Source organism: Sus scrofa, chromosome 4 (assembly GCF_000003025.6).
Source record: "Sus scrofa isolate TJ Tabasco breed Duroc chromosome 4, Sscrofa11.1, whole genome shotgun sequence".
Classification (NCBI taxonomy): domain Eukaryota; kingdom Metazoa; phylum Chordata; class Mammalia; order Artiodactyla; family Suidae; genus Sus; species Sus scrofa.
The window spans coordinates 37006505-37032904 of NC_010446.5; the positions used below are offsets into that span (position 1 = coordinate 37006505).

Here is a 26400-nt window from a genome sequence, read left to right on the forward strand (position 1 = left end):
GCAAAAATGTCAGATTAGGATTCAGCAGTGGGTTTGAGCATTTATGCAGTATGACTCAATTTTTTTTTTTTTTTTTTTTTTTTTTAGGACGCACCTGTGGCATATGTGGAAGTTCCTGGGCTAGGGTTCAGATCAGAGCTGCAGCTGAGACCTATGCTGCAGCTTGCAGCAACGCTGGATCCTTAACCCACCGAGCCAGGCCAGGGATCAAACCTGCATCCTCACAGACTCTATGTCAGGTTCTTAACCTGCTGAGCCATGACAGGGACTCCAAAAAGCAAAAACAAACAAAAAAACCCAGTTTTTATGCCTTTGAAATATCAAATTAAGTGTTGCATTTATTTAAGTTGAAGTTTGCTAGTACTAGAACTTTGCTAGATCAAATGTATAACATTTGAAGAGTTCTCTTGTGATATAATGGGTTAAGGAACTTTGCTAGATCAAATGTATAACATTTGAAGAGTTCTCTTGTGAAATAATGGGTTAAGGATCTGTAGCAGCTTGGGTTGCTGCTCTGGCACAGGTTTGATCTCTGACCCAGGAACTTCTGCATGCCAGGGTGCAGTCAAAAAAAAAATTGTATAGCACTTGATTTCTTTATTTTTGTAGTTTAAGTGAATGCATATCCTAATGGCATGTATTTATAAAATACACTTCTCAGATGAATTCAGAAAATTAAAGAAAAATTCAGAGGTGTTCACAAGTAGGGCATACCAAATTAAAACCATAGATTTTTTTTGGGGGGGGGGAAATGAGCAGAAGTTCTTGGGAGTAAGAAGGAGAAGAAATTCTGGAATTAAGCAACCCTAACAAAAATGCCTTGCTGTTACTTCCCTGAGATACAAATCTGGGATGTATTAGCAAAAGCGGCTGGGAGTATCTCAATAAGCACAAGTATGAAATAAACACAAGGAAAGCATTTGTTTTCTATTTGGCTTGTGCTACATTGCGTGAGGTTTCATGGTATCTGATGCTACTGTTTGAACCCTCCACAGTAAAACATGCTAAAAATTTAAAATTCAACTGAAAATATCACCCATTGCTTTCAGAGCACATGGTTGAGCTTACTACAGAGGAGTTTTCCAAATGACCTTTCTTCTTTGTCTTTACTTTTATTTATTTTATTTATTTATTTATTTATTTATTTATTTATTTATTTATTTATTTATTTTGCTTTTTAGGGCTGCACCCATGCATATGAAAGTTCCCAGGGTAGAGGTTGAATTGGAGCTGCAGCTGCTGGCCAACACCACAGCCACAGCAACGCTGGATCCAAGCTGAGTCTGCAACCTACACCATAGCTCACGGCAATGTCAGATCCTTAACCCACTGTGCAAGTCCAGGGATCAAACCTGCATCCTCATGGATTCCAGTTGGGTTCATCACTGCTGAGCCACAATCGGAACTCCTACTTTTATTTTTATATACCTATTTTATATTTAAAGATATCTGTATCACATTATGTTTGATATAGATCATGTTATTTCTAGTTTTAGTTGTGTGGCCAACTTGCAGTTTCATTAGTCTTTTCTCTTATTCTATTTCCTTCTTATTTTTATATAAAAACAATTTTATTGTTAATATTATTTGATTAATATTATTAAAAGTTGGCTAAGAGATTTCTCTCTTATCTTTATAACCACATTATTGCTAGGATTTGATTAATCTGTTAAAGCAGAGCTAAGAAGAGGTAATTTTTTCAATGAGGAGTCCAGTTTTCTTTTGTGTACACATAACTCACTAAGTTGGAGTGGTATGTACACAGAAATAGGTAAAGAACAGGATGATTTATAGTGGGACATGGCTATGAATGTTGTTGAAGCCAGTGATTATGCTGAATGAAGATTTGGACCACAAAGAAACTATGTTTTATAAAAGGGTTACCTGTGCAAGTCGGAGACTCTTGTCTATACAACCTGGCCTTCCTCTACTTCCTGCTGCCTCTGTCTTCTTCTTTGAAGTTGTTGGAACAGGCCTACGATGCTGACACCACTGTCATTCCACCATCTCCAATGCATTGTTTATTGGTAATATATGTATTTGTAATACCTAAGTCAGAGTTTTTTTGTCTTTTCTAGGGCCACACCCAAGGCATGTGGAGGTTTCCAGGCTAGGGGTCTAATCAGAACTGTAGCCACTGGCCTACACCACAGCCACAGCAACGTGAGACCTGAGCCGCCTCTGCAACCTACACTACAGCTCACAGCAACGCTGGATCCTCGACCCACTGAGTGAGGCCAGGGATCGAACCCACAACCTCATGGTTCCTAGCCAGATTCATTAACCACTGAGCCATGACAGGAACTCCAGAGTTATGTCTTAACTAATTAATGCCTTATTTTTCTCAGATACAAAAAGAAAATGGGAGTTCCCGTCGTGGTGCAGTGGTTAACGAATCCAACTAGCCACCATGAGGTTGCGGGTTCGGTCCCTGCCCTTGCTCAGTGGGTTAACGATCCGGCGTTGCCGTGAGCTGTGGTGTAGGTTGCAGACATGGCTCGGATCCTGTGTTGCTGTGGCTCTGGTGTAGGCCGGTGGCTACAGCTCCGATTCGACCCCTAGCCTGGAAACCTCCATATGCCACGGGAGCGGCCCAAAGAAATAGCAAAAAGACAAAAAAAAAAAAAAAAAAAAAGAAAATGATTTCTTCAAACAAGCCCATTTGAGTAGAATCACAGATTCATTGAATATTAGAGCCGTGAATTTCCCATCATGGCTCAGTGGTTAACGAACCCAACTAGGATCCATGAGGACGTGGGTTCGATCCCTGGCCTTGCTCAGTGGGTTAAGGATCCCACTGTGGTGTAGGTCGCAGGTGCAGCTGGGATCCCGCGTTGCTGTGGCTGTGGTATAGTCCGGCGGCTACAGCTCCGACTGGACCCCTAGCCTGGGAACCTCCATGCTGCGAGTGTGGCTCTAAAAAGACAAAAGAACAAAAAAAAAAAAAAAAAAAAAGAATATTAGACCCAGAAGAGAATTTATCAAACTAATAGACTAATCCCCCCCCCTTTTTCATTTAAAGAAACTGAAGCCATGGAGAAAAAAATGGCATTGCAGTTGTCACACAGGATAAAAAATCCTATGTTCTCGGAAGTATATCATAAGCAAAATCATACATCTAAAACAATAATCACATAAACCACAATTCTCTCTTTGAAGCTAGAGGAGTTATCTGTCTTTACATAGTAAAGTGAGGAGATAATTTTACAGAAAATGGAAATTGTGGCACCTATCAGGTGCTCAGCAAATGGTTTGGGGATGAAAGCATAAAAATTCATGACTATTAGTGTTTCTTTACCTAAACGGAAGTTTTCAGTGTCTGTTTCATTTTTATTTTCTTAGATAATGAATTTAAGTGGTGGCTGGGGAAAGATTCTCCATGAGCAGCTTGATGCAGCCGTTCTCATTGAAATTCAGAAGCATGTCCTAAATAGGTTAGAAAATGTGTGGTTGCCATTGTTTCTTGCAAGTGAACATTTTGCAGCCCGCCAAAAGATAAAGGTATATAAATTAGTATAATCTTGGGATAGCAATTGATAGCACCTCTCAAAACATCAAATGTGCATACCTGTTGACCCAGCCACTGTATGGCATAGTGGTTAAGTGCATGGAGTCAGTTGTTGTCGTTGTTGTTGTTGTTTTAAACTGAGCTTGAATTTTAATGTCAGCAGTTGAAATCAATACTTGGGCTTCTTGGTAGGAACCAGGAAGGCCAATGTTGTTTCCTGAGCCTCTGTTCTCAGGAATTCTTGCCTCCAGCTTCTTTAAGCTTCCTGGGAGACCAGGCTCAGATTCCTTTTCTCTCTCTTTCTTTCTTCTTTCTCTCTCACTCTCTTTCTTTCTTTTAAATTATAGTTGATTTACAGTGTTATGCCAATTTCTGCTGTATGGTAAAGTGACCTAGTCATACACACACACACATATATATATATATATATACACATTCCTTTTCTTACATTCTCTTCCATCGTGGTCTATCCCAAGAGATTGGATGTAGTTCCCTGTGCTATACAGCAGGACCTCATTGCTTAACCATTCTAAATGTATTAGTTTGCATCTACTAACCCCAAACTCCCCGTCCATCCCACTCCCTTTCCCACTCCCCTTGGCAACCATAAGTCTGTTCTCTATGTCTGTGCAGACTTCCCAAGTTTTAATCTCAATACTGCCACATATTAATTGCACAACATTAAGTTTTATAACCGTAGTTTCCTCCTCTGAAAAAAATGGGATTAGTGAGAGTAATTACTTCATAAGATTGTTATGATGGGGAAATGAAATGATTTATAGTTTCTAAAGTGAATGATGTTTCTTAGCATGGTCCCTGGCATACAGCGAAGCACTCAAATATTGTCTATTAATATAGTTGTTATTTTTTATGTGATTATTGCTGAGTTCTCACATAAATGGGCAAGGGTGTACAAAGGGGAATAGTTAAATGAAGTATGATCATTCCATACTGTGGAAAACTATGCAGATTTCCATGTAAAATGAGATCATAAAAATGAGATTTCTACATATACTGATAATGAAAGATGTTATTTATTGAGTGAAACAGGCAGGGTACAGAACAGTATATAGAAGATAAGCCCATTATACATACTTACAGCTCTTTATTTTTTTATGCATTTTTCTCTTTTTCTCTATCTGTCTATATTTATGTTTATAAACAAAGATAAAAAATGAATCTGCCTCCTGGGGATGGATTTGGGTAGTGAGAAGGATTTTTATTTGGAAAGCAGAGCTCTTGTTGTTGTTTTGTCTTATTTGTTTTATAAGAAGCATGTATTGCTTTGATCATTTAAAATGTCATTAATGTATCGAAAAGCTGGCAAGTGGGGTCTTTACCAAAAGAACACAAGGGGCATGTAATTTTGGACTTTGGTATTCAAAGCATATGCTATTAGTATTGATCAGGAAGAATCTACAACAGCTGCCCTCCATGTTTAATTTATCAGATGTTTTGAGTCTTAGTTATCTGAAAATATCCTTAGTCTTCTGAACCTTAAGTTATGGAAAACACAGTGCTGCTGGGGGCAGAATTTACCATGTAGGGGAGGAGATCTGACTTGTTTTAGGGAAAAAGTTCCTGGAAATAAGCTTTGAGACATTTTCCTCATTTCCTTTCTTCAGTCTAGCTCGAATCCTGTATCCAAAGCCAAGTAAAAGGATATTTGGCTTACTAATATTATTTACCATGTTTTCTCACTGTGTTTACCACAATAATTCTTTTGTAACTTACAGCCGCTTCCTGACTGTCATTCTTTGGGTGGCCAACACCATAAACTAATTGGCAACCTTAAGACAAAGTCAAAAGGAAGGGAGATCAAGAATTTGTTATAAAATGATGCTAGGGCATCTCACACACTTATGGCAAGAGTTGACACCCAAGCTTGGAATGGCCAGGGGCCAGGACGGTGCTCGGCACAGAGCAGGAAGAATCCTCAGATCTTTTCTCCAGGCCATGCTACCAAAAGACTCAGCCGCAGTGATTCTAGTTGCTGTCTCTCTAGGTCAGCTCCTGAATCTGTTGGCTGTGGACAGGGAGGTAGAGTCACAATTACAGATTTGGCAGGAATGGTTCCCAAGAAGGGAAACATATTGTGAACAGGCAATAACCTCAACAAATATCTATTATATTTCCTCCTTGTGTTGAGTAACTTTTGTACTCCTTTAAAATTAGTTGTGGCTCAGAGTTCCTGCTGTGGCTCAGCAGCAACAAACCTGACTAGGATCTGTGAGGATGTGGGTTCAATCCCTGCCCTTGCTCAGTGGGTTAAGGATCCAGTGTTGCTGTGAGCTGTGATGTAGTTTGCAGACACAGCTTGGATCCTGTGTGGCTGTGGATGTGGTGTAGGCTGGCAGCTACAGCTCTGATTCGACTCCTAGCCTGAGAACTTCTGTATGCCACAGGTGCAACCCTAAGAAGACAAAAAATAAAATAAAGTAAAATAAAATAAAATAAAATAATAAAATAATTAGTTGTGGTTAGAAAATAGCACAACAATCTGGGAAGTCCTAATTGTCTTTCCAACTTCACTTTCCATGTGACCCAAAGTGAAACTCTTATCTCCCTTTGGCTCAGTGCACTTAGGTTTTATTATCTCCATTTTGCAGATGAGGAAACTGCTCAGAGAATTTGAGTGATTTGCCCAGGGACCTGGACAGGGTTTCCATTTCTGTCTTATCCTTTTTCTTCTTTATCCATATATCCTTTTTCTCTTATCCATGCCGACTGGATACCTGATTTTTTAAAAGCTATTAAATTAGTAATACTGCTCAGCCATAAAAAAGAACAAAATAATGCCATTTGCCGCAATATGGATAGAACTAGAGACTCTCATACTAAGTGAAGTAAGTCAGAAAGAGAAAGACAAATACCATATGGTATCACTGATATCTGGCATCTACTATATGGCACAAATGAACTTAACTATGGAAAAGAAACAAACTCGTGGACTTGGAGAACAGACTTGTGATTGCCAAGGGGGAGGGAGAGGGAGTGGGATGGACAGGAGTTTGGGGTTAGTAGATGCAAACTATTGCATTTAGAATGGATAAGGAATGAGATCCTGCTGTGTGGCTCAGGGAACTATATATAATAACTTGTGAACATAATGGAGGATAATATGAAAAAAAGAACGTATATAAATGTATAACTGGGTCATTTGCTGTGTAGCAGAAATTGACAGAACATTGTAAATCAACTATAATAAAATTTTTGTAAAAAATTATATTAAAAATATTTTTAAAATTAGCAAGTGATTTTTACACTGTAGCCATCCTGAATAACAGGGATAAAAATCATTGGTTTTGCTTCTAGGTACAGATGAGAGACATAGCTGAAGAGCTTTTACTGCAGAGGCATGAAAGGAAAATCGGGGTCTGGAAGGCAAGTAGTAGTAGTTATACTCTTCCTCTTATAAGTTCCACTCTGTCAAAATATTGTTTTTCTTCCTCTTCTTATACAAAGACACTCATTGTATATACTGCTTTCTAAGCCACCAGCAGGCACTGCCACTGTTCTTCATTGGCTGATGGGATCCAGGGGAAAGTATGATTCTTCTTAGAGTTCCTTAACCTGCTCAGCCCTGGAAGTGTGCAATTGGACTTTAAATATATATTTTTATTTATTTTGCTTGTGATGGATTTATTGAGACAAGCTGTTCCTTCCAGCGTATCATAGTTTATTTATTATTGGGAGTGGATTATACAAAAAGAATGAGAAGTATGCAGCAGAATCAGCAACTGAAATGATCTTACATTATCCTCTTTATTTAGGATTACATTTTAACTTTAAAAGAATTTAGTATCTGTCATTTTGGTGATTATTTAAACCACAACCATGTGATACCTTTCTAAAAACTGCCTGTTTTGCATCTTAACAGGCATGACACACACAGGCTTCTTTTTGAACCTTCAAATTTGTGTGTATTCATCCTATTACAGTTCTTGATAACATGTCAAACTAGACCCAGCTGACCCCCTACTAACTAAACTAAAAATTTATTAGACTATTAGAGGAGTTTATGTATCTGTCAGGATGCTCTTTTTCTGTGTTTTCCTGTTGAAAAGAAATAAACTGTTCTTATACCTGTCTTTTGTTCTATATGTTTAAAAATACTTAATAGAATGGGCTTATATTTCATATTATTGACTATTATGTATTATGTTATTTTCTGTTTAGTTAAATTACAGGTTTTAGTTAAATTACTCAGTTTTAGTATCTTCAGGAGGAGGTCTTAAAACATTATTTGTTGAGTGGGTTTTAAATAAACATCCCAGTCTAATACATAGTTGTTGCTATTTATAGGGCTGTAATTTTAATATGGACCATATGGTGAGGGTCTTAACTTTTTGTGCATAGAACACCACATGTGCTTCACTAAAATAGCAAGAGATATCTCTTCACTTTATCTGGGGTAAAGGCACCACTATTCATCTACACAGCTTGGAGTTCACTTCACTTTTCAGTTTCCAACTCATGTCATCCTCCAGGCCCTTCGCTGTAAAGCTGTTATTCCTCCAGGCAGAATTAGTTACTCCTTCCTTTGTGTTCCTATAGATTTTTTTTTTCCATAACTCTCTTAAACACTTATACTGATAGTCACATATGATTTGTTTCAAGAAACTTATCATATGCATTGTCAGTAATGGTTATGTATCCTGTGTAACAGCTATTTATCATTGCTTGTTATTATAATTCCTAAGTTCATCTAAAACTATGTTTTTAAAATAACGTTTTCTAGTATAGTTGTAGGCTAAACTCAGATTTGGGGAACTTGAGTAAATTTATCAAGTGAAAAAAAACTATTCAGAAAATAAAATCTAGTATGATTTTTTAATCTGAGACGCCAAAGGGGGATTTTATGTGATCTAAAATGGTCAAAGTTCCCTGGCCAGGCACAGTAGGTTAAGGATCCAGCATTGCTGAAGCTGTGGGGTGGATCGCATCTGTGATTTGAATTCAGTCCCTGGCCAGGAAACTTCCGTATGCCATGGGTGTGGCCATAAAAAAAAAAATTTAAAAAAATAAAATGATCAAAGTGAAAAAAGTAGACATCATACACTTCAAAGTTGTGAAGATATAAAATAAGTAATACCTTTAAGCATTAGTGAAACACCATGGGTCCTTCTGGCATTTTTTAATGTAGAATCAATCCTGAGTTAGTTTATTATTAAAAATATGTATTAGTAAGTATTTAATTTTATTATTATTGATAGCAATTTATTATTAAAATAGTATAAAGATATATCATCTGAAAACATGTTCTTTCTAGTATAGAATTATAGTGAAGCACCACAGTAAATTTCCTATTTAAATTAATAGGATTAATTTTTAGTTTTTGAAAAAAAAATGCCTTAAATTTTCAACTGCTTTTACTTTTTGAAAGGCATGAGAATTATATATTAATATATAACAATATATATATTATAAAATAATGATATAATAATACATAATCATAGCATTATGGTTACTTTGTTCTGTTTAAGCACAGAACTCATCCTATACCCCTAAATGTAGTTTTTCATCATAGTCCCAAACTGTTAATGATTCTAAATGTAGTCATATGCTCTAAGTCATTCAATCATTTCTTTTTCTCTCTACCTCTTAAAAATACGATGCTATTAAACATATAAAGGAGACAAAAGGGAAAGTTGCCAAATTCTATTTATCCATGCCTTAAATTTCAACAGCCAAAAATGAAAGAAATAAAAGTTGGCCATTTTTAGCCTAATAAATTACTTTATTATTAATTTTCAGAGCACAGCTAATTTTCTGCATTCTCTTATTTGGACAGCCTGTGGAGAGTAAATGGATCTCTTCTTCTTGTGAAATCGTTGCTTTCCGCAAAGCACTATTGAATCCAGTTACTGCAAGGCAATTTCAGCGGTTTGTGGCTCTAAAAGGAGATTTATTGGAAAACGGCGTGCTCTTTTGGCAAGAAGTACAAAAATATAAGGTATTGTATTAGAAGCTGGAGAAAACCACGTCTTTTTGAGGAGGGAAGACATTAACATAACAGATTCCTAAGTTTAGGGACAAGATTTGTATAAGACATCCCAATTTTTTTTTTTTTTTCCCACTGTACAGCAAGGGGGTCAGGTTATCCTTACATGTATACATTACAATTACATTTTTCCCTCACCCTTTCTTCTGTTGCAACATGAGTATCTAGACAAAGTTCTCAATGCTATTCAGCAGGATCTCCTTATAAATCTATTCTAAGTTGTGTCTGATAAGCCCAAGCTCCCGATCCCTCCCACTCCCTCCCCCTCCCATCAGGCAGCCACAAGTCTCTTCTCCAAGTCCATGATTTTCTTTTCTGAGGAGATGTTCATTTGTGCTGGATATTAGATTCCAGTTATAAGTGATATCATATGGCATTTAAGACATCCCAATTTTGATGTCTTCATAACAATATGTAAATATTGTTCTATGTTAGATACATTTACTATTATGCAATGAAGAGTAAGAGTGAGCCCTGAAATGATAGTACAAGGTATATATATGTGTGGGTGTATATATATATTTTTTTCTTTCTTTTTTTTTTTTTTTTTTTGGTCTTTTTGTCTTTTTAGGGCCGCACCTGCAGCATAAGGAGGTTCCCAGGCTAGGGGCCCAATCGGAGGTGTAGCCACTGGCCTACACCAGAGCCACAGCAATGCTGGATTCAAGCCACATCTGCGACCTACACCACAGCTCACAGCAATGCCAGATCCTTAACCCACTGAGTGAGGCCAGGGGTTGAACCCACATTCTCATGGATGCTAGCAGGGTTCGCTAACCGCTGAGCCATGATGAGAACTCCGGTATTCACATATATTATGATCTAATGAGAACCTTTCTGATAAGTTTGAGCTATATTTTTGTGTATCACTTATCTATAAATGTATTATACACATTTTTCCCGAAGATATTCATATTCAGTACTTTAACTAAGAGGTCTTTACAAGAATTCCTCCTAAACATATTTGCAGCAACAGTAGTCAAAGACAGTGGATTACAGGTAAATAAATCAACAGAGATGAGAGAGGCTTTTCTATTAGCATGGCCAAATTCTTTTTTTTTTTTTCTTTTTTTTACATTAGGACAAGCATATTTATTGCAACATTGTTTGTAATTGCGAAAATTGGAAACAAAACAACCTATATGTCCATACAAATGGGAATGATTGAATAAACTATAGTCTATTATCCACCCAAAAGACTACAATGAGAACAACGTATCAACTGACATACAGTGATTTTTAGAGCATATATGACTAAGTGACAAAAGTGAAGTCCAGAAGATTACTTATTGTACACTACCTTTCATGTAAAAAGAAGGGGAAACAAGAATATATGTATCTCATTGTATAAAATGAAAAAATAATAAAACAAGAAAGAACTAAGACTGGTTACCTATAGAAGTGGGTAGGAATGTTAGCATGGCCAAATTCTTAACAAAATAAATAAGCAAAAGAATAGATTGTTAGGTGCAAAAGTAGTTTATTTTCAGGTTTAATTGTTTGATGGAATTATGTGGAATCTATGCATTGAAGAGGAAGAAAGGACTTTCTAGGTTATATAATCTAGACTTGAATACAGGAATGTATTCTAGGAATGCCTAAGAGTAGGCATCCAGTTTAAATGCTCCCAGGTTTAGTCATTCCCTTGCAAGCAGCCTATTTAAACCCATTATAAAAGTAGGGAATTAATTTAAGGGGATAATACCTTCAATTGGCTTATACTCAAATATGTATTATGTGGTTCTAATACTCTACAGCATGTAGATTCTATATAGTTAGTAGTTGCTCAGTGCAATCTTATTTCCAAACTTCCCCCAGCATACCACGAAACAGTTTTCTTTTTAAAAAAATTTTTTATATAATGATTTTTATTTTTTTCCATTATAGCTGGTTTAGTGTTCTGTCAATTTTCTACTGTACGGCATGGTAACCCAGTTACACATACATGTATACATTCTTTTCTCTCACATTATCATGCTCCATCATAAGTGACCAGACATAGTTCCCAGTGCTACATAGCAGTCGGAATGGCCATCATTAATAAGTCCACAAATAACAAATGCTGGACGGGGTGTGGAGAAAAGGGAACCCTCCTGCACTGTTGGTGGGAATGTAAGCTGGTACAACCACTATGGAGAACAGTATGGAGGTACCTTGGAAATCTGTGCATAGACCTACCATATGACCCAGCAACTCCACTCTTGGGCATATATCCGGACAAAACTTTCCTTGAAAAGGACACACGCACCCACATGTTCATTGCAGCTCTATTCACAATAGCCAAGACATGGAAACAATGAAACAGTTTTCCACTCTTTTCTGTTATCAACAGTTTTTGTAATTTTCTCAACATAGGAATTTCCTCAGGGGGGAAAAAAGGTATTTTGAGATAAGTTTTTTATTCAAAATCTGTCACAAGATAAGTAATATTAAATTTTCTTTGAAAATTAAAAAGGAGGTGGAGTCTGTCTTCTAGAACAGACAGTTATTATTGAGTGGGCAGGAACGGTCTTTAAGATAAAATGAATACAAATAAGCCCAATCTTGCTGGGACAAGAGGTGATACAAACTGTGCAAAATAAGCATTTTAAAAAAATGTAGACTGGAGTTCCCATCATGGCGCAGCGAAAACGACTCCAACTAGGAACCACGAGGTTGTGGGTTCGACCCCTGGCCTTGCTCAGTGGGTTAAGGATCCAGCGTTGCTGTGAGCTGTGGTGTAGGTCGCAGACGCGGCTCAGATCTGGCGTTGCTATGGCTCTGGCGTAGGCCGGCAGCTGTAGCTCTGATTTGGACTCCTAGCCTGGGAACCTCCATATGCTGCAGGTGTGGCCCTAAAAAGACAAAAAAGACCAAAAAAATTTTAAAAATAAATAAACATAGACTCATACAGAGTCAACCCTTATCTTTTTGACTGTTTCTCCTTCGAGGCTGCCCTTGGTCTTCATCTAAATATATTTTCTGTGGTATAGGACAGAGGACATATAATACCTGGTAACCATAAAAAAATGCACTATAGGAGTGAATTTGTTCAATAAGCGTTTATTAAATCTCTAATATGCCAGTCATTATGCTAGACTGTAGAAATAAAAAAAAAAAAAAGAATACAATGCATTGCACTCCCTCAAGGAGGGAGGCATCTGTGACAACAACATGAAATCATGCTGATTATGATCCATGTTCTAACTGGGTATGCTTTTGGCACCAAAGAGATGATTTGGGGGAGAAGGGCTGATAGGTCAGGGAGGTCTCAGCCCAAGTGATGATAATTGAATTGGGCGTTGAGGAAGCTTGTCACAGGAAAGTGTTCCACTTAACAAAGTCTTACTGAGCTTACTTTCATATGGCTTACTCATTTTGTTTTATTTTTATTTATTTATTTATTCATTGCTTTTTAAGGCCACCCCCACAGCATATGGAAGTTCCCAGGCTAGGGGTCTGATCCGAGGTACAGCTGCCGGCCTATACTGCAGCCACAGCAGCACTGGATCCGAGCCACACCTGCGACCTACGCCACAGCTCACAGCTGTGCTGGATCCTTAACCCCCCTGAGTGAGGCCAGCGATCGAACCCGCATCCTCTTGGTTCCTAGTCAGGTGTGTTGACTGCTGAGCCACGAAGGGAACTCCGACTTACTCATTTTAAGTGTTTACTGTCTTCCAGATACTATCTTAATGCTTTTCATGTAATAACTAATTTATCCTTTTTAAGAATCCTAGGTCAAAGCTGATAACTCTCACCATTTTACAGATAAAGAAGCTAAGGCACAGAAAAGTTAAGAAACTCCTGACATCATAGAGCTGATTAAGTCTAGCGCTGGAACTTGAACGAAGGCATTCTATTGCTACAGCTTGTGCCCTTAACCATTAAGCTATGCTCCCTTTTAGTAGTGATTGCAGTAACATGCAAAGAGATGGCTAGAGTGATCTTAATCAAACACTGTTCTGAAAAATAGGAAAGAACTCTAACGTTCAACGATAGGACATTGGTTACTTTAATTACGATACATGTATGCAGTAGCATACAGCCATTCAAAACTATGCTGTAGGAGAACAATTAATGATTGGAAAAGAAACTTAGTGATTTTTTAAAACCTAGCTACTAGAAAACAGTATGATTTAATCTAAAATTGTTTGTGTGTGTGTGTATCCTTCAAAAGACTTGAAGGATATATACATCCAACAAATACTGAGCACCTATCAAGGGCCAGCCTAAATCCTGAGGATACAAAAGAGCCTTTCCTCTTAGGGCTTACAGTGTTAGGGAGGAACAGACAAGTGATAGGCAAGGTGATCTTTAGGGTGTGATTACTGAAGTGGTGGAAAAAGCACTGGGAGCAGCGGATGTACCTGAGGTGGACATCTCTCCCAGATCAAGAGAGTCACAGAGAGTTTACTAGAGGGCAGAGCAGTTGACCCTTGAGCAACAAGGGCTTGAACTGCACAGATCCAGTTTTACTTTTTTTCAATAAATTCAGGCTCTAGTACTACACAAGGCACTTTTGCCTGAATACAGGGATGTGGTACCACAGATACAGCCAACTGAAGTTATATGCAGATTCTCAGCTATGTGGGAGGGTGGCCACCCCAACCCCCATGTTATTCAAGGTCAACTTTACTTAAAAGTTGTGTGCCTTTACTTTATACTGTGGACTTCAGTTGAGACCGTAAAGATAGGTAAAATTAACTCAGTGGTATAGTAGGGCAGACCATTTGAAAAAAAAAAATCTAATTTTGTCTAAATGCTATCCTTATACTTCTCAAAATTAAAACTGCATCATTTCACACCTTTGTTTTTCTTTCACAAGCCCTATGTTCCATAATAAGAAACCAGGCTCACCAAATAATTATATATAATTTCACTAGTAATGGAAAAATAATTTTTGGTAACATACCAAACACGTGTGGTAACATACCAAACACGTGTGGTATTTTCTGAGGGAATACAAAATTAAGTAAAAATGCTCTTGTCTCAGTGTAACTTTTATATCGAGATTTTTACTTACAACTTATACCAAACTTGTAACTTAAATATATATGTCAAGCACTAGAATTTGTCTTTAAGAGTGTCCATAAGACAGTTATTACAATGCCCGTCATATAATGAGCACTTAATCAGTGTTGGCCTATTTCTGGCCTAGAATTACAAATTTCCAAATTTGTTTGCTTTCTAGTGATTTAGAGAACAACGTCTTTGACAGAGAAATACTGTAATTCATGCTAAGCTACCTCTTTAAAAAAAATGATGGCCCTCTGTTTGTCACATAGAACTGGGTCTTTTTAATGTGCAATTACAATTTTTAAGTTCTCTAGCTAGAAGGATGATAATGTAATAGGTTACATGAAAAATATAGATATTAAGAGTTAATACATCTGTTATGCAGACATATTAATACATTTGTCACCACAAGCATCCCTACTGTTGTTGCTAGCCTTTGTGAGCCTAAATCACTTTGGTGTGGAAGCAGTTACAGTGGGAAAGCTTTTGCATCCACCTGTAAGTTGAGTTTAGGTGCCTATTCTCAGTGCTCTTCTAGGACCCTAGGTATACCTTTATTGTAGCACTTATTAACGATCTCAAATTAGGATAACATGTTTTCATGCATCTCATCCAGTAGATTTTGAGCCTTTAAAGAGTTCAGCTCAATGCCTGGCATATAGCAGGCACTTAATCCAAAACTGTTAAATGAGTCAAAATAGACACTAAAGCTGCTCCTTTGCCAGGAGAAGAAACAATCAGGATTAAATGAAACCTGTATTTATTTATGGCATATGCATCAAAGTCTTAGTTTCTTCAAACCTAAGAGAAATAAAAACTATAAGTTTTTTGTTTTTTTTGTCTTTTGTCTTTTTAGGGCCACACCTGCAGCATTTGGAGGTTCCCAGACTAGGGGTCTAATTGGAACTGTAGCCGCCGGCCACAGCAACGTGGGATCTGAGCTGCATCTGCGGCCTACACCACAGCTCACAGCAAGGCCGGATCCTGAACCCACTGAGCGAGGCCAGGGATCAAACCCACAACCTCATGGTTCCTAGTTGGATTCGTTTCTGCTGCGCCACAATTGGAACTCCCTTTTTTTTTTTTTTTTTTTTTTTTTTTCAAAGTATAAATTTTGAGATCGTCTTGACATGTCCCAGTACCCTTTTGACCTGAGGTTAAAATACACGTATTAACTGAAAGACATCCTGGCACGTTCTGTAAAGTGTTCTGTCTTTCCTCCTTGCTTAGGACTTGTGCCATTCACACTGTGATGAGTCCATCATCCACAAGAAGATCATGACTATTATCAACTGTTTTATTAACTCCAGCATCCCGCCAGCCTTACAGATTGACATTCCAGTAGAGCAAGCCCAGAAGATTATAGAACACAGGAAGGAATTAGGACCATACATATTCAGAGAGGCACAGGTAAGAAATCAGGGCATGTAGCTAAGCATACTTTTAAATAGATTCACCATCTAGATTTTTTTGGGAAAGTGTTTGCATTGTTTTTATTTGGCAAGGTTCTAATCCTCCTAATGCTGGGGTTTCTTCTCTTTAATTAAAAAAAAAAAAAAAAGTCTTTGTGGAGTTCCTGTCGTGGCTCAGTAGTTAACAAATCCGACTAGGAACCTTGAGGTTGCAGCTTCGATCCCTGGCCTCGCTCAGTGGGTTAAGGATCTGGCGCTGCCGTGAGCTGTGGTGTAGGTCGCAGACAAGGCTCGGATCCCGCGTTGCTGTGGCTCTGGCTTAGGCTGGTGGCTACAGCTCTGATTAGACCCCTAGCCTGGGAACCTCCATATGCCACAGGTGCGGCCCTAGAAAAAGACAAAATAAATAAATAAATAAATTTAAAAAATCTTTGCATGTGCCACGGAACACAGAAACTAGGAACTTACTTTCATTGAAGAGAATATCCTGCAGATATAATTATTTGATTACTACACTTTGACTCTGCATGGTTAATTACCATTTTAATTTCTAACTTATAAAACTCCAGCTAATTCCTTTTTCCTTTCCCACCCTTCATATCCCCTTTTAAAATATCTGCTACCACAAAAATGTATAAAATATGTGTGTTCCAAGATTTGTATATTTTTAAAGATTGGAATATTCACATAGCTCATAAAATAAGTGAAAGGAGATTTAAGTACCCAACTAACATAAAGTACACAAGCTCATGAAAGAAAAAATCATGCCTGTTAACCTGCTCAAGTTACTTCTTTTTAAGATAAATAATAGAAAACAGTGATTTGCTGAACATAATTTATTTGCATTTTGAAAAGCCTTTTAGTGATGTTGTTCCTGAAAAAAATGATTAAGAAAAATAAATTATAATAGGGGAAATCGGGAAGCCATGTCATGATTTAAGTGATATGAAACAGAGATTTGGATATGATTGCCCTTGGATATGGAAAAAGGCCATTGTTCCTTAACATTCATTTGCAAGCCAGCTGTATTCAGAGTCCTAAAAGGAACTGAAAATAGACTCCCAATCCAAATTATGCATTAAAATAGGCAGAAATATAGAATGATTGAGGATGTGCTGGAGAGAAATAGGAAAAACATGATGCCAGAATTGGAATATCTCTTAATGAAAAGATCACTTAGCCTAGCCTACATTTCTTGATCACCAGGCCAAGGCTTGCCCATCTAGATCATAGCCTTGAGTCTGATGGTGACGGGAGCTGCTTATGTTGTGTTGGTTCCGCCACAGAGATTGCAGCCAGTGAACTTTATTGTTAATGTCCTTTATTTTATGCCTTCTCCCTGATTTTCCAAAACAAGGCCCTAGACATATCTTAAAGATGGACTTTGGAGCATCCGAAAACAGGAGAATATTTAAGGGCCTCTCTGCACCAAATCTATGATTCTTATGTCCCCTAAGGAAGCTCAGAGAATGGTACGCCTCCCACCCAGGTGGATAAGCCATCTTCCTCTCTTCCTGCTCCTTCATCCCCTTACCTGTGGTGATCTTCCGTCATTCAGACATATCCATTGATCTCCTTGTTATCTGTTCTTCTATCCACTTTCCTACAACTCCTTGCCACTACCTCACTTCACTTTTTCAGTGACTCAGTTTGATGACCAGAATTCCCTGCCTCTAGGTCCTCTTGAAACCATTTAACTCATTGCAGGGAGTTCCTGTCGTGGAGCAGTGGTTAACGGATCTGACTAGGAATCATGAGATTGTGGGTTCGACCCCTGGCCTTGCTCAGTGGGTTGAGGATCTGGCGTTGCCATGAGCTGTGGTGTGGGTCGCAGATGCGGCTCGGATCCTGCGTTGCTTTGGCTCTGGCGTAGGCTGGCGGCTACAGCTCCGACTAGACCCCTAGCCTGGGAAGCTCCATATGCCACGGGAGCAGCTCAAGACAAGGCAAAAAGACAAAAAAAAAAAAAAAAAAAACAAAAACAAAAACAAAAAACCTCATTGCGGTCAGTGTCATCTTTTTCAAAATATATATTTGATCATGATGCTTCTCTGCTTTCAATTTCGATTACTCCCCATTGTCCTCAAGATAAAGACCAAACTCTAACCACAGGTCTTCCTACCCCCTGCCATCTATCCCCCAGTCTCACTGAGCTATTCATACTTCCATAAAGAGGCCTTACTTTCTTCTCTCCAGAGCTTTTTACAGTATCATCTTCTCTTCCTTGTGCTTCTATAATACCCTGTATTTGTCCCTGTCAGAACATATCACACAAAAGTGAAGATGGCTGTTGTCATGCCTGACGTTCCCACTGGACTGTAAAGTCTTTGAGGGTAGGGAATGTTTCTTATTTATCTTTATGGCCTGAGTGCCTGGCACAGAATTAGACCCCCAGTAACATTTTTGAACACATGAGTGAGTGACATGAGAAGAGATGGATCATGACAGCAATAGATCAAATTAGAAATGAAAGCCAAGTTGAGCAAAAGGGCGGAAGAGAAAATTTAAAACTGTTGCCTCTTTTAGTGTCGTTTTCACTGGAGTCTCTGCCTGTCCCCCACCTGCATTCCTAACAGCATGAAAGTTTTTGCCATTCAGGCATATTTTCACTGGCCCTTTTTACACATGCGAGAGCCATTGCCCATCTGCTGGCAGTGAGCAAAGTTGCTCTATATTTATTAAAACATTTTCTTTCTTTCTTTTTTTTTTTTTTTTTTTTTGTCTTTTGTCTTTTTAGGGCTGCACCCATGGCATATGGAGGTTCCCAGGCTGGGGGTCTAATTGGAGCTGTAGCCTCCAGCCTACAACCGCAGCCACAGCAACACTGGACCGAGCTGCGTCTTTGACCCACACCATAGCTCACGGCCATGCCGGATCCTTAACCCACTGAGCAAAGCCAGGGATCGAACCCGAAACCTTATGGTTCCTAGTTGGATTTGTTTCCGCTGCACCACAACGGGAACTCCTAAAAGATTTTCTTACCCATGGTTTGGTTATCTTTTAAGGATCTGGAGGGATAGGGCACTTTTCATGAATAACATGTATGTTATTTACCTTAACTGCAACTTTTAGAAATAGAACAATTTTCTCTACCTAGAAAAATTGTGTCCTAAAAGGATGACTTTTCTTGGAAAGCCTTCTAGATGGAAATAAAATATATTTGCGAGCTGGGAATGATTCAGGGTTTGGAGCAATGACTGAGAAATAGGGGCAATAGTTGGTAAATAGAGGAGGAGGGGGAGTATTTAAGATAAGAAGTTCATATAAAATCTAACCTAATCCATTAACGTTGAAGCAGGAGATTACTTAAATGCGTGGCAGAGACATGTAATCGAAAATTTCTTAAAAGCCTGCATTTCATCAGAGTATCTTTAGCTTTTATGTTTGCAATCCCAAGAAGCCCTAGTATTCAACGACAAGAAAGTATTGTAAAGGGAGTAAGTAATTTTAGAATTACAAATGATATTCATGTACAGAAAATAGGAATAATGAAATATATCAGTTCAAGGACTCTGTTGATCACAGCAGCATTTACTTTTTAAACATTCTACTTTCTCCCTGAAGTGCTGGCTTAGAGCCTAATGGGATGGTTCCTTTTTCTCTGGGGCATTAGGTAAAGGCCATTCCCGGCAACAAGATGTTGGACTTGATCTGATGTGGCAAGTCCTACCTTCTTGGAAGTAAAGTAAATGCCTCTGGAACTAATGGAAAAACTTGGCATGGGAATTTGAGCAACAATTCTTATCTCTATAAATATCACAATTAATCACTTAATGTGGAGTGTCCTCATAGAAAGCGTCTGTCCAGGATACCACTCTGCTTTTTAAATGTTACTTTTCTTGCTCTCACATAAAAGAGAGATTATATCATTTAAAAGTTACTCAAGATTTATTCTTAGATCTGCAGCTTTGTTTAAGAGCTTTTCCAGAGGCAAAATGGTATTTCCTTTCTCTAAAAGAAGGAGGCGGTGGGCGGGCAGAGAAGAGTTCCCCTTGATGAACTGAATATTTGGAATACTTGCAGAAAACAGCAGAGTGTGTGGCAGATCAACTAGGGTATGTTTTAAAAGAAACATTAATTTCTTATTTTAAAAGACCTAATGGATTCTTTATTAATACAGTCAGTTGGTCAGGGAAACGTAAAGAATAAAGTGACTTTTAAGAGTGTATTTTTTTAAAGGAAAAACTTCTCTTTGGTAGTAAAAAACATTGATGGTGAGCATGTGCCGAGCTAAACGATACCAAGATGTCTGGAGACAATAATTTGGAGGAAACATGCTGTATATTAAAGATAGAATAGTTAATCCATTATTATGGTGAATTAGAGTTTAAATTGATACATTTGTATAAAATTGTAATCTGAGACATACTTTGTTTTCTATACAGATGACAATTTTTGGGGTCCTGTTTAAATTTTGGCCTCAGTTTTGTGAGTTTAGGAGGAACTTAACTGATGAAAAAATTATGAGTGTTTTGGAAAGAAGACAAGAATATAGTAAGCAGAAAAAAAAATTGGCAGCCACAGAAGACGAAAAATTTGCAAAGGTGAGACAAGAATCATTTGGGGTTTAAGCAGACTTTTAAAAAGTATGTGATATGTGTAAATTTATAAAAGGAATCTGGGCTGGGCAAAAATACAGAGAAGTTATAGAATACAGATTTTAGTGGTTTTTAAGCCTGCAGTCAGAGGTTTCAGACTTGTTTTTGAATTTTTAAACATTTATCTCAGATGTCATCTCTTCTATGTGAAGACTTCCTTGTCCCTCCTAGGCCACCGCAGCAGCTCACAGCCGTTGTAGTAACAGTCCTACCCACCTATCTTGGAGAACATTTTATTTTGTCTTGCGAATGAGTTTTTACATCTTTTTTCTTTTCTTTTCTTTTTGGCTGTGACATGCAGAGGCTTGATGTGGGATCTCAATCCCAAACCGGGGACTGAACCTGGGCTGCAGTGGTGAATGTGCCAAATCCTAAACAGTAGACCACCAGGGAGCTCCCAAAGATACTCTGTCTGTTAAAAACTTCCACCACTGTCCAGCACATGCTCAATTATTTTTTTCAATTATTATTATTTTTTAATAGTTGTTTCCCCAATACATTTTTTTTCTACTGTACAACATGGTGACCCAGTTACACATATATATATACACATTCTATTTTCACACATTATTATGCTCCATCATAAGTGACTAGACATAGTTCCCAGTGCTACACAGCAGGATCTCATTGCTAATCCATTCCAAAGGCAATAGTCTGCATCAATTAACCCCAAGCTCCTCAACCACCCTACTCCCTCCTGCTCTGCCTTGGCAACCACAAGTCTATTCTCCAAGTCCATGATTTTTTTCTGTGGAAAGGTTCATTTGTGCCTTATGTTAAATTCCAGATATAAGTGATATGATATTTGTCTTTCTCTTTCTGACTTACTTCACTCAATATGAGCTTCTCTAGTTCCATCCATGTTGCTGCAAATGGCATTATTGTGTTCTTTTTTATGGCTGAGTAGTATTCCATTGTGTATATATACCACATCTTCCTAATCCAGTCGTCTGTTGATGGACATTTGTGTTGTTTCCATGTCTTGGCTATTGTGAATAGAGCTGCAATGAACATGCGGGTGCATGTGTCTTTTTTAGGAAAGTTTTGTCTGGGTATATGCCCAAGAATGGGGTTGCTGGGTCATATGATAGTTCTATATTTGGTTTTCTGAGGCATCTCCACATTGTTCTCCATAGTGGTTGTACCAGCTTACATTCCCACCAACAGTGCAGGAAGGTTCCCTTTTCTTCAGTTCCGCTCCAGCTCTTGTTATTTGTGGACTTGTTAATGATGGCCATTCTGACTGGTGTGAGGTGGTATCTCATGGTAGTTTTGATTTGCATTTCTCTAATAATCGGTGATGTTGACATGCTCAATTATTAATCATTGTTTACCAAATAAATTCAAGGATAAATGAATGTATGAATGAATGAATAAATGAATGAAAAATATTATGTACTGGGGCAGCATTTTCAGTTATTAAAATTACAGAATGATACATTGACTGTGAAATTTATGAATATAAGTCATAAATTGTCTAGCCTGCCTATTGGTCTGTTAGTTTGTCCATTCGTTCATCTGTTTATCTGTCTAGCTCTGATTATCTATTTTCTTTGAGTTGAAAAGGGGTTAAAAAGTGAAGTATTTCATCCTGATAAGTTTATCCCTGTTCTATTTTTCTAAAGAAATGTATGGCATTAAAAGATACAAAGGTATATAACACTCATATTTGCACAGGTCAGCATAAACACTATTAACATTTTCCTTATTTGCTTCTCATTTTTCCTTAAGAATTGAAATATCATAGAAGAATAAACTCTCTTAACTCTAGTCCTGAGTTCAATTACCCTTCTCATCCCTAAGAGTAACCATTAAGTTGGGATATGTTCTCCCAGTTCTTTTTAAAGATGGTGTTTTACCTGGGTATAAGGATTCATAACAATACAGAGGACTATTTTGTATGTATTTTAACTTAAATGGTACCATATTTTATTAGTCTGTTCAGGCTATCATAGCAAAAGATCACAGGCTGCATGGCTTAAGCAGAAATGTATTTTTTATATTTCTGGAGATAAGAAGTCCCAGATCAAGGTGCCAGCTGATAGGATTCTTGGCTTCCTGGCTTGTAGATGGCCACATTCTTGTCATGTCTTCAAAGTTGGGGACAGGCAGAGATCTCTCTCTTTCTCTTCCTCTTCTTATAAAGCCACAGTTCCTTTGGATTAGGATGCCACCCTTATGACCTCATTTAACCTTAAATACCTCTTAAAGACCTATCTCGTGATACAGTCATAGTGGGAGTTAGATTTTAACATGAATTTGGGAGAGACACAATTCATTTTTTAGTACATGTTATATTGTCTGCATCTTGCTTTTTGAATTCAATGTCATCTTTTAATTTACCCATCTGCTGTCCTTAGATCTCATTTATTCAGTTTAATTGCTGCGTTTCCATCCTATGAACAAATATACTATTTTTGTTTAACTATTTCTTTATTGTTGGATTTTTTTTTTCAATTTTCACCATTGCAAATAGCACCGTAGACAACATACCTGTAAATGTCTCCATAGGCACGTGTACAACGATGTTTTGAAGTGGCTGGGTAACAGAGTCTGTGCATGTGTCTGTCTATTTTCCTACCAGTAGTATATGAGAATACTGCTTCTCTCCATTTGGTGTGTTCAGGCTTTGAAATTTGTGCCAGGCTATTGATGACACATGGTATGTCACCATGCTAACACATTTATTTACATTCATTTATTTACCTAATTATTAATAAGGTAGAACAAATTTTCACATGTTAACTGTTTGAATATTTTGATCAGTTTGAGAATTGATGTCATAACAATATTGTGTCTTCTAACTCATCAACAGTTTATTTGGTTCTTTCATTTCTCTCCTCAATAATTTGTTATTTTTAATGATGAATCTTGAATATATTTTGTGACATTTATTTCAAAGTATTTCATATTCAAAATGATACTATTTCTGTATTTAAAAGTTTTACATCCCAAAGGATATTTTAGAAAAAAAATTTTTTGAAATAATTAACACTCACTGGAAGTTGCAGAGATAATAGAGAAGTCCCATGTACCCTTCATACAGTTTCTGCCATGACTATCTCTTGCATTAACTGTATTACAATAGTAAAATCAGGAAACTGACATTGATACAAGGTGAGTGTAGAGTTCTCTGCCATTTTGTCACATGTATAGCTTCAAGTAACCAACGCTATATTCAAGATACACCACAAAGATCTCCCTTGTGACTGCAAGTTATACCCACCCAGTTATCTCTAATGTCTGGCAGCCATGAATCTGTTCCCCATTTATATTAAGCTTGTCATTTTGAGAATGTTATATAAATGGAATCTAATATGTGACTTTTTGAGATTGACATTTTTCACTCAGCAAAAGAAAGACCTTAACATCTATCCACATTGTTTTATTCACCCTCTTTATTGCTAAGAAGCTCTCTGTGGTACTCGTGCCACACTTTAGCCATTCACTCTTTGAAGGACATTTGAATTCCTGTTGGGGGCTATTATATCAAAATGTTAACATCGTCATTTTTGCCTTCTCCTCCTCCTTATTTTTCTTTTATTTGAGTACTCTTACTTAATAACAGGTTTCTTGAGATTTCATCACATACCTTAAAATTCATACTTTTTTAAAATTTTATTTTATTTTTGTCTTTTTAGGGCTGTACCCTTGGCACATGGAAGTTCCCAGGCTAGGGCTTTAATCAGAGCTGTAGCCTCCAGCCTACACCACAGCCAGGGCAATGTCAGATCCGAGCTCACGGCAATGTGGGATCCTTAACCCACTGAGCATGGCCAGGGATTGAATCTGCATCCTCATGGGTACTAGTTAGGTTCGTTACCACTGAGCCATGACAGGAACTCCAAATTCACACTTTTAAAGTGTACAGCTTTTCAGTTTTAGTATATTCACAGAGTTATGCAACCATCCCTGCTACTTAATTTTTTTTTTTTTTTTTTTTGTCTTTTTGCTATTTCTTGGGCCGCTCCCATGGCATATGGAGGTTCCCAGGCTAGGGGTCCAATCGGAGCTGTAGCTGCCGGCCTACACCAGAGCCACAGCAACGCGGGATCCGAGCCGCCTCTGCAACCTACCCCACAGCTCACGGCAACACCGGATCATTAACCCACTGAGCAAGGCCAGGGACCGAACCCGCAACCTCACGGTTCCCAGTCGGATTCGTTAACCACTGCGCCACGACGGGAACTCCTGCTACTTAATTTTAGATCATTTACATCACTCAGAAGAGAAACTCTTTACCCATTAGTAGTCACTCCCTTTTTTCTTTCTCCCTCCCAGCCCCGGGAAACCACTAATAAACTTTCTGTATCCGGACGTTTCCTGCAAATATTTCAACACATGACCTTCTATGACTGGCTTCTTCCACTTAGCATAATAGTTTCAAGGTTCATCTGTGTTGTAGCATGTATCAGTACTTCATTCTTTTTATGGCCAACTAATATTTCAGTATATGACTATACTGTTTTACTTATCCATTCATCGGTTAATGTACATTTGGGTTGTTTCTACTTTGAGGCTATTATTAATAATGCTGCTATGAACATTCTTGTACAACTTTGTATGTAGACATATGTTTTCATTTTCCTTGGGACCTAGAAGTTGAACTGTTGGATCCTTTTGGTGAACTGCCAAGCTTCAGCTATAGAACCAGCTTGCTCGCTTTTAATGTTTGCGTATATCTTTGTTCATTCCTTTACTACCTGTATCATTATATTTGAATTAGGTTTTCTATAAATAGCATATAGTTGAGTCATTGTGGGTTTTTTTTTTTAATCTACTCTACCAATCTCTGTCTTTTAATTGGTGTATATGGTCTGTGTCTCTTTAATTATTGCTATGTTAGTTCCTAAGTCTGCCATTTTATTTTTTGTTTTGTTTGTTCCCTCTGTTTCTTTTTTCTATTTCATTTGTCTTGCATTCCTGTGGATTACTTGAACATTTCTTAGAATTTCATTTTGGTGTATCTCTGTTTAGATGTTTCCGTGGTTGCTTTAGAAATCACATTATACATGCATAACTTATCACAGCCTATTGGTGTTGACATTTTACCAGTTTGAGTCTAGAAACCACCTCCCTTTAAGTTCCTTTCCCCTCACCTGTTTATAATTATCTTAAATATTTATCAACATGTATTGAGAACCAGATCAGACAATTTTAAAATTTTTTCTTCAGCCATCAAACATAAATTAGGAAACTCGAGGTGAAAAGTCTAATGTATTTACACGTACTTTTATTCTTTCCATTTTTCTCCCTTTCTGATGTTCCAAGATTTATTGTTTTATTCTTTCTTCTCCCTGTAAGTAAAGTATTGTTTCTCACTGCTTTTAAGATTTTTTTCTTTGTCTTTAGTTTTCAGATTTTGGTTTTGACGTGTCTTCTGTGGATTTCTTCAGGTTGATTCTGTTTGATGATTGCTCAGATTCTTGAGTATGTAGTAGGTTTATATCTTTTGCCAAGTTTAAAAGAATGGAATTTATAATCATATGTGTCTGTCTGAGTGTGTGCACACACAGACATGTATATGTATGTATATATACACTTTCTTTCTGATCCATATTTATGATCCCTTGGGCACCTTATGTAGCTTCATTTCTAAAAGATGTTTGTTTTTTTAAATCTTTTTTAAGTAAGCTGTCATATTTATTTTCCTTTTTATTTATTTATTTTTTTTGATCTGTTTCTATCCTGAATTTCTGCATTTATGATTGAGAGTACTATTTCATATATGAAAATGTTCATATAGGAATATTTTATTCATTTTGGGCTCCTATGTTAGAGTTTTCCTCTGATTCATGATTGGATTTCTTAGAAGGTACTGTCCTCACCTAAAATATTGGAGTTCTCTGGAGTTTCTGTTTTGTAATGGTTTAATGTAGA

General features: G+C 37.5%; 1 protein-coding gene across 7 annotated transcripts in view; it reads left to right on the forward strand.

Annotated features, from left to right (window-relative positions):
• Positions 1-26400, forward strand: part of RGS22 (regulator of G protein signaling 22) — a 159081-nt gene that overhangs the window by 122700 nt on the left and 9981 nt on the right. For 6 of the 7 annotated variants that reach the window (XM_021089055.1, XM_021089056.1, XM_021089052.1 and 3 more), the window contains exons 19-23: positions 3343-3501; positions 6824-6892; positions 9303-9464; positions 15741-15920; positions 20308-20466. In XM_021089055.1, coding sequence (XP_020944714.1) covers positions 3343-3501; positions 6824-6892; positions 9303-9464; positions 15741-15920; positions 20308-20466 — 729 coding nt within the window. The remainder of the gene's footprint in view (positions 1-3342; positions 3502-6823; positions 6893-9302; positions 9465-15740; positions 15921-20307; positions 20467-26400) is intronic. The other variant, XM_021089054.1, reaches the window with a different exon arrangement.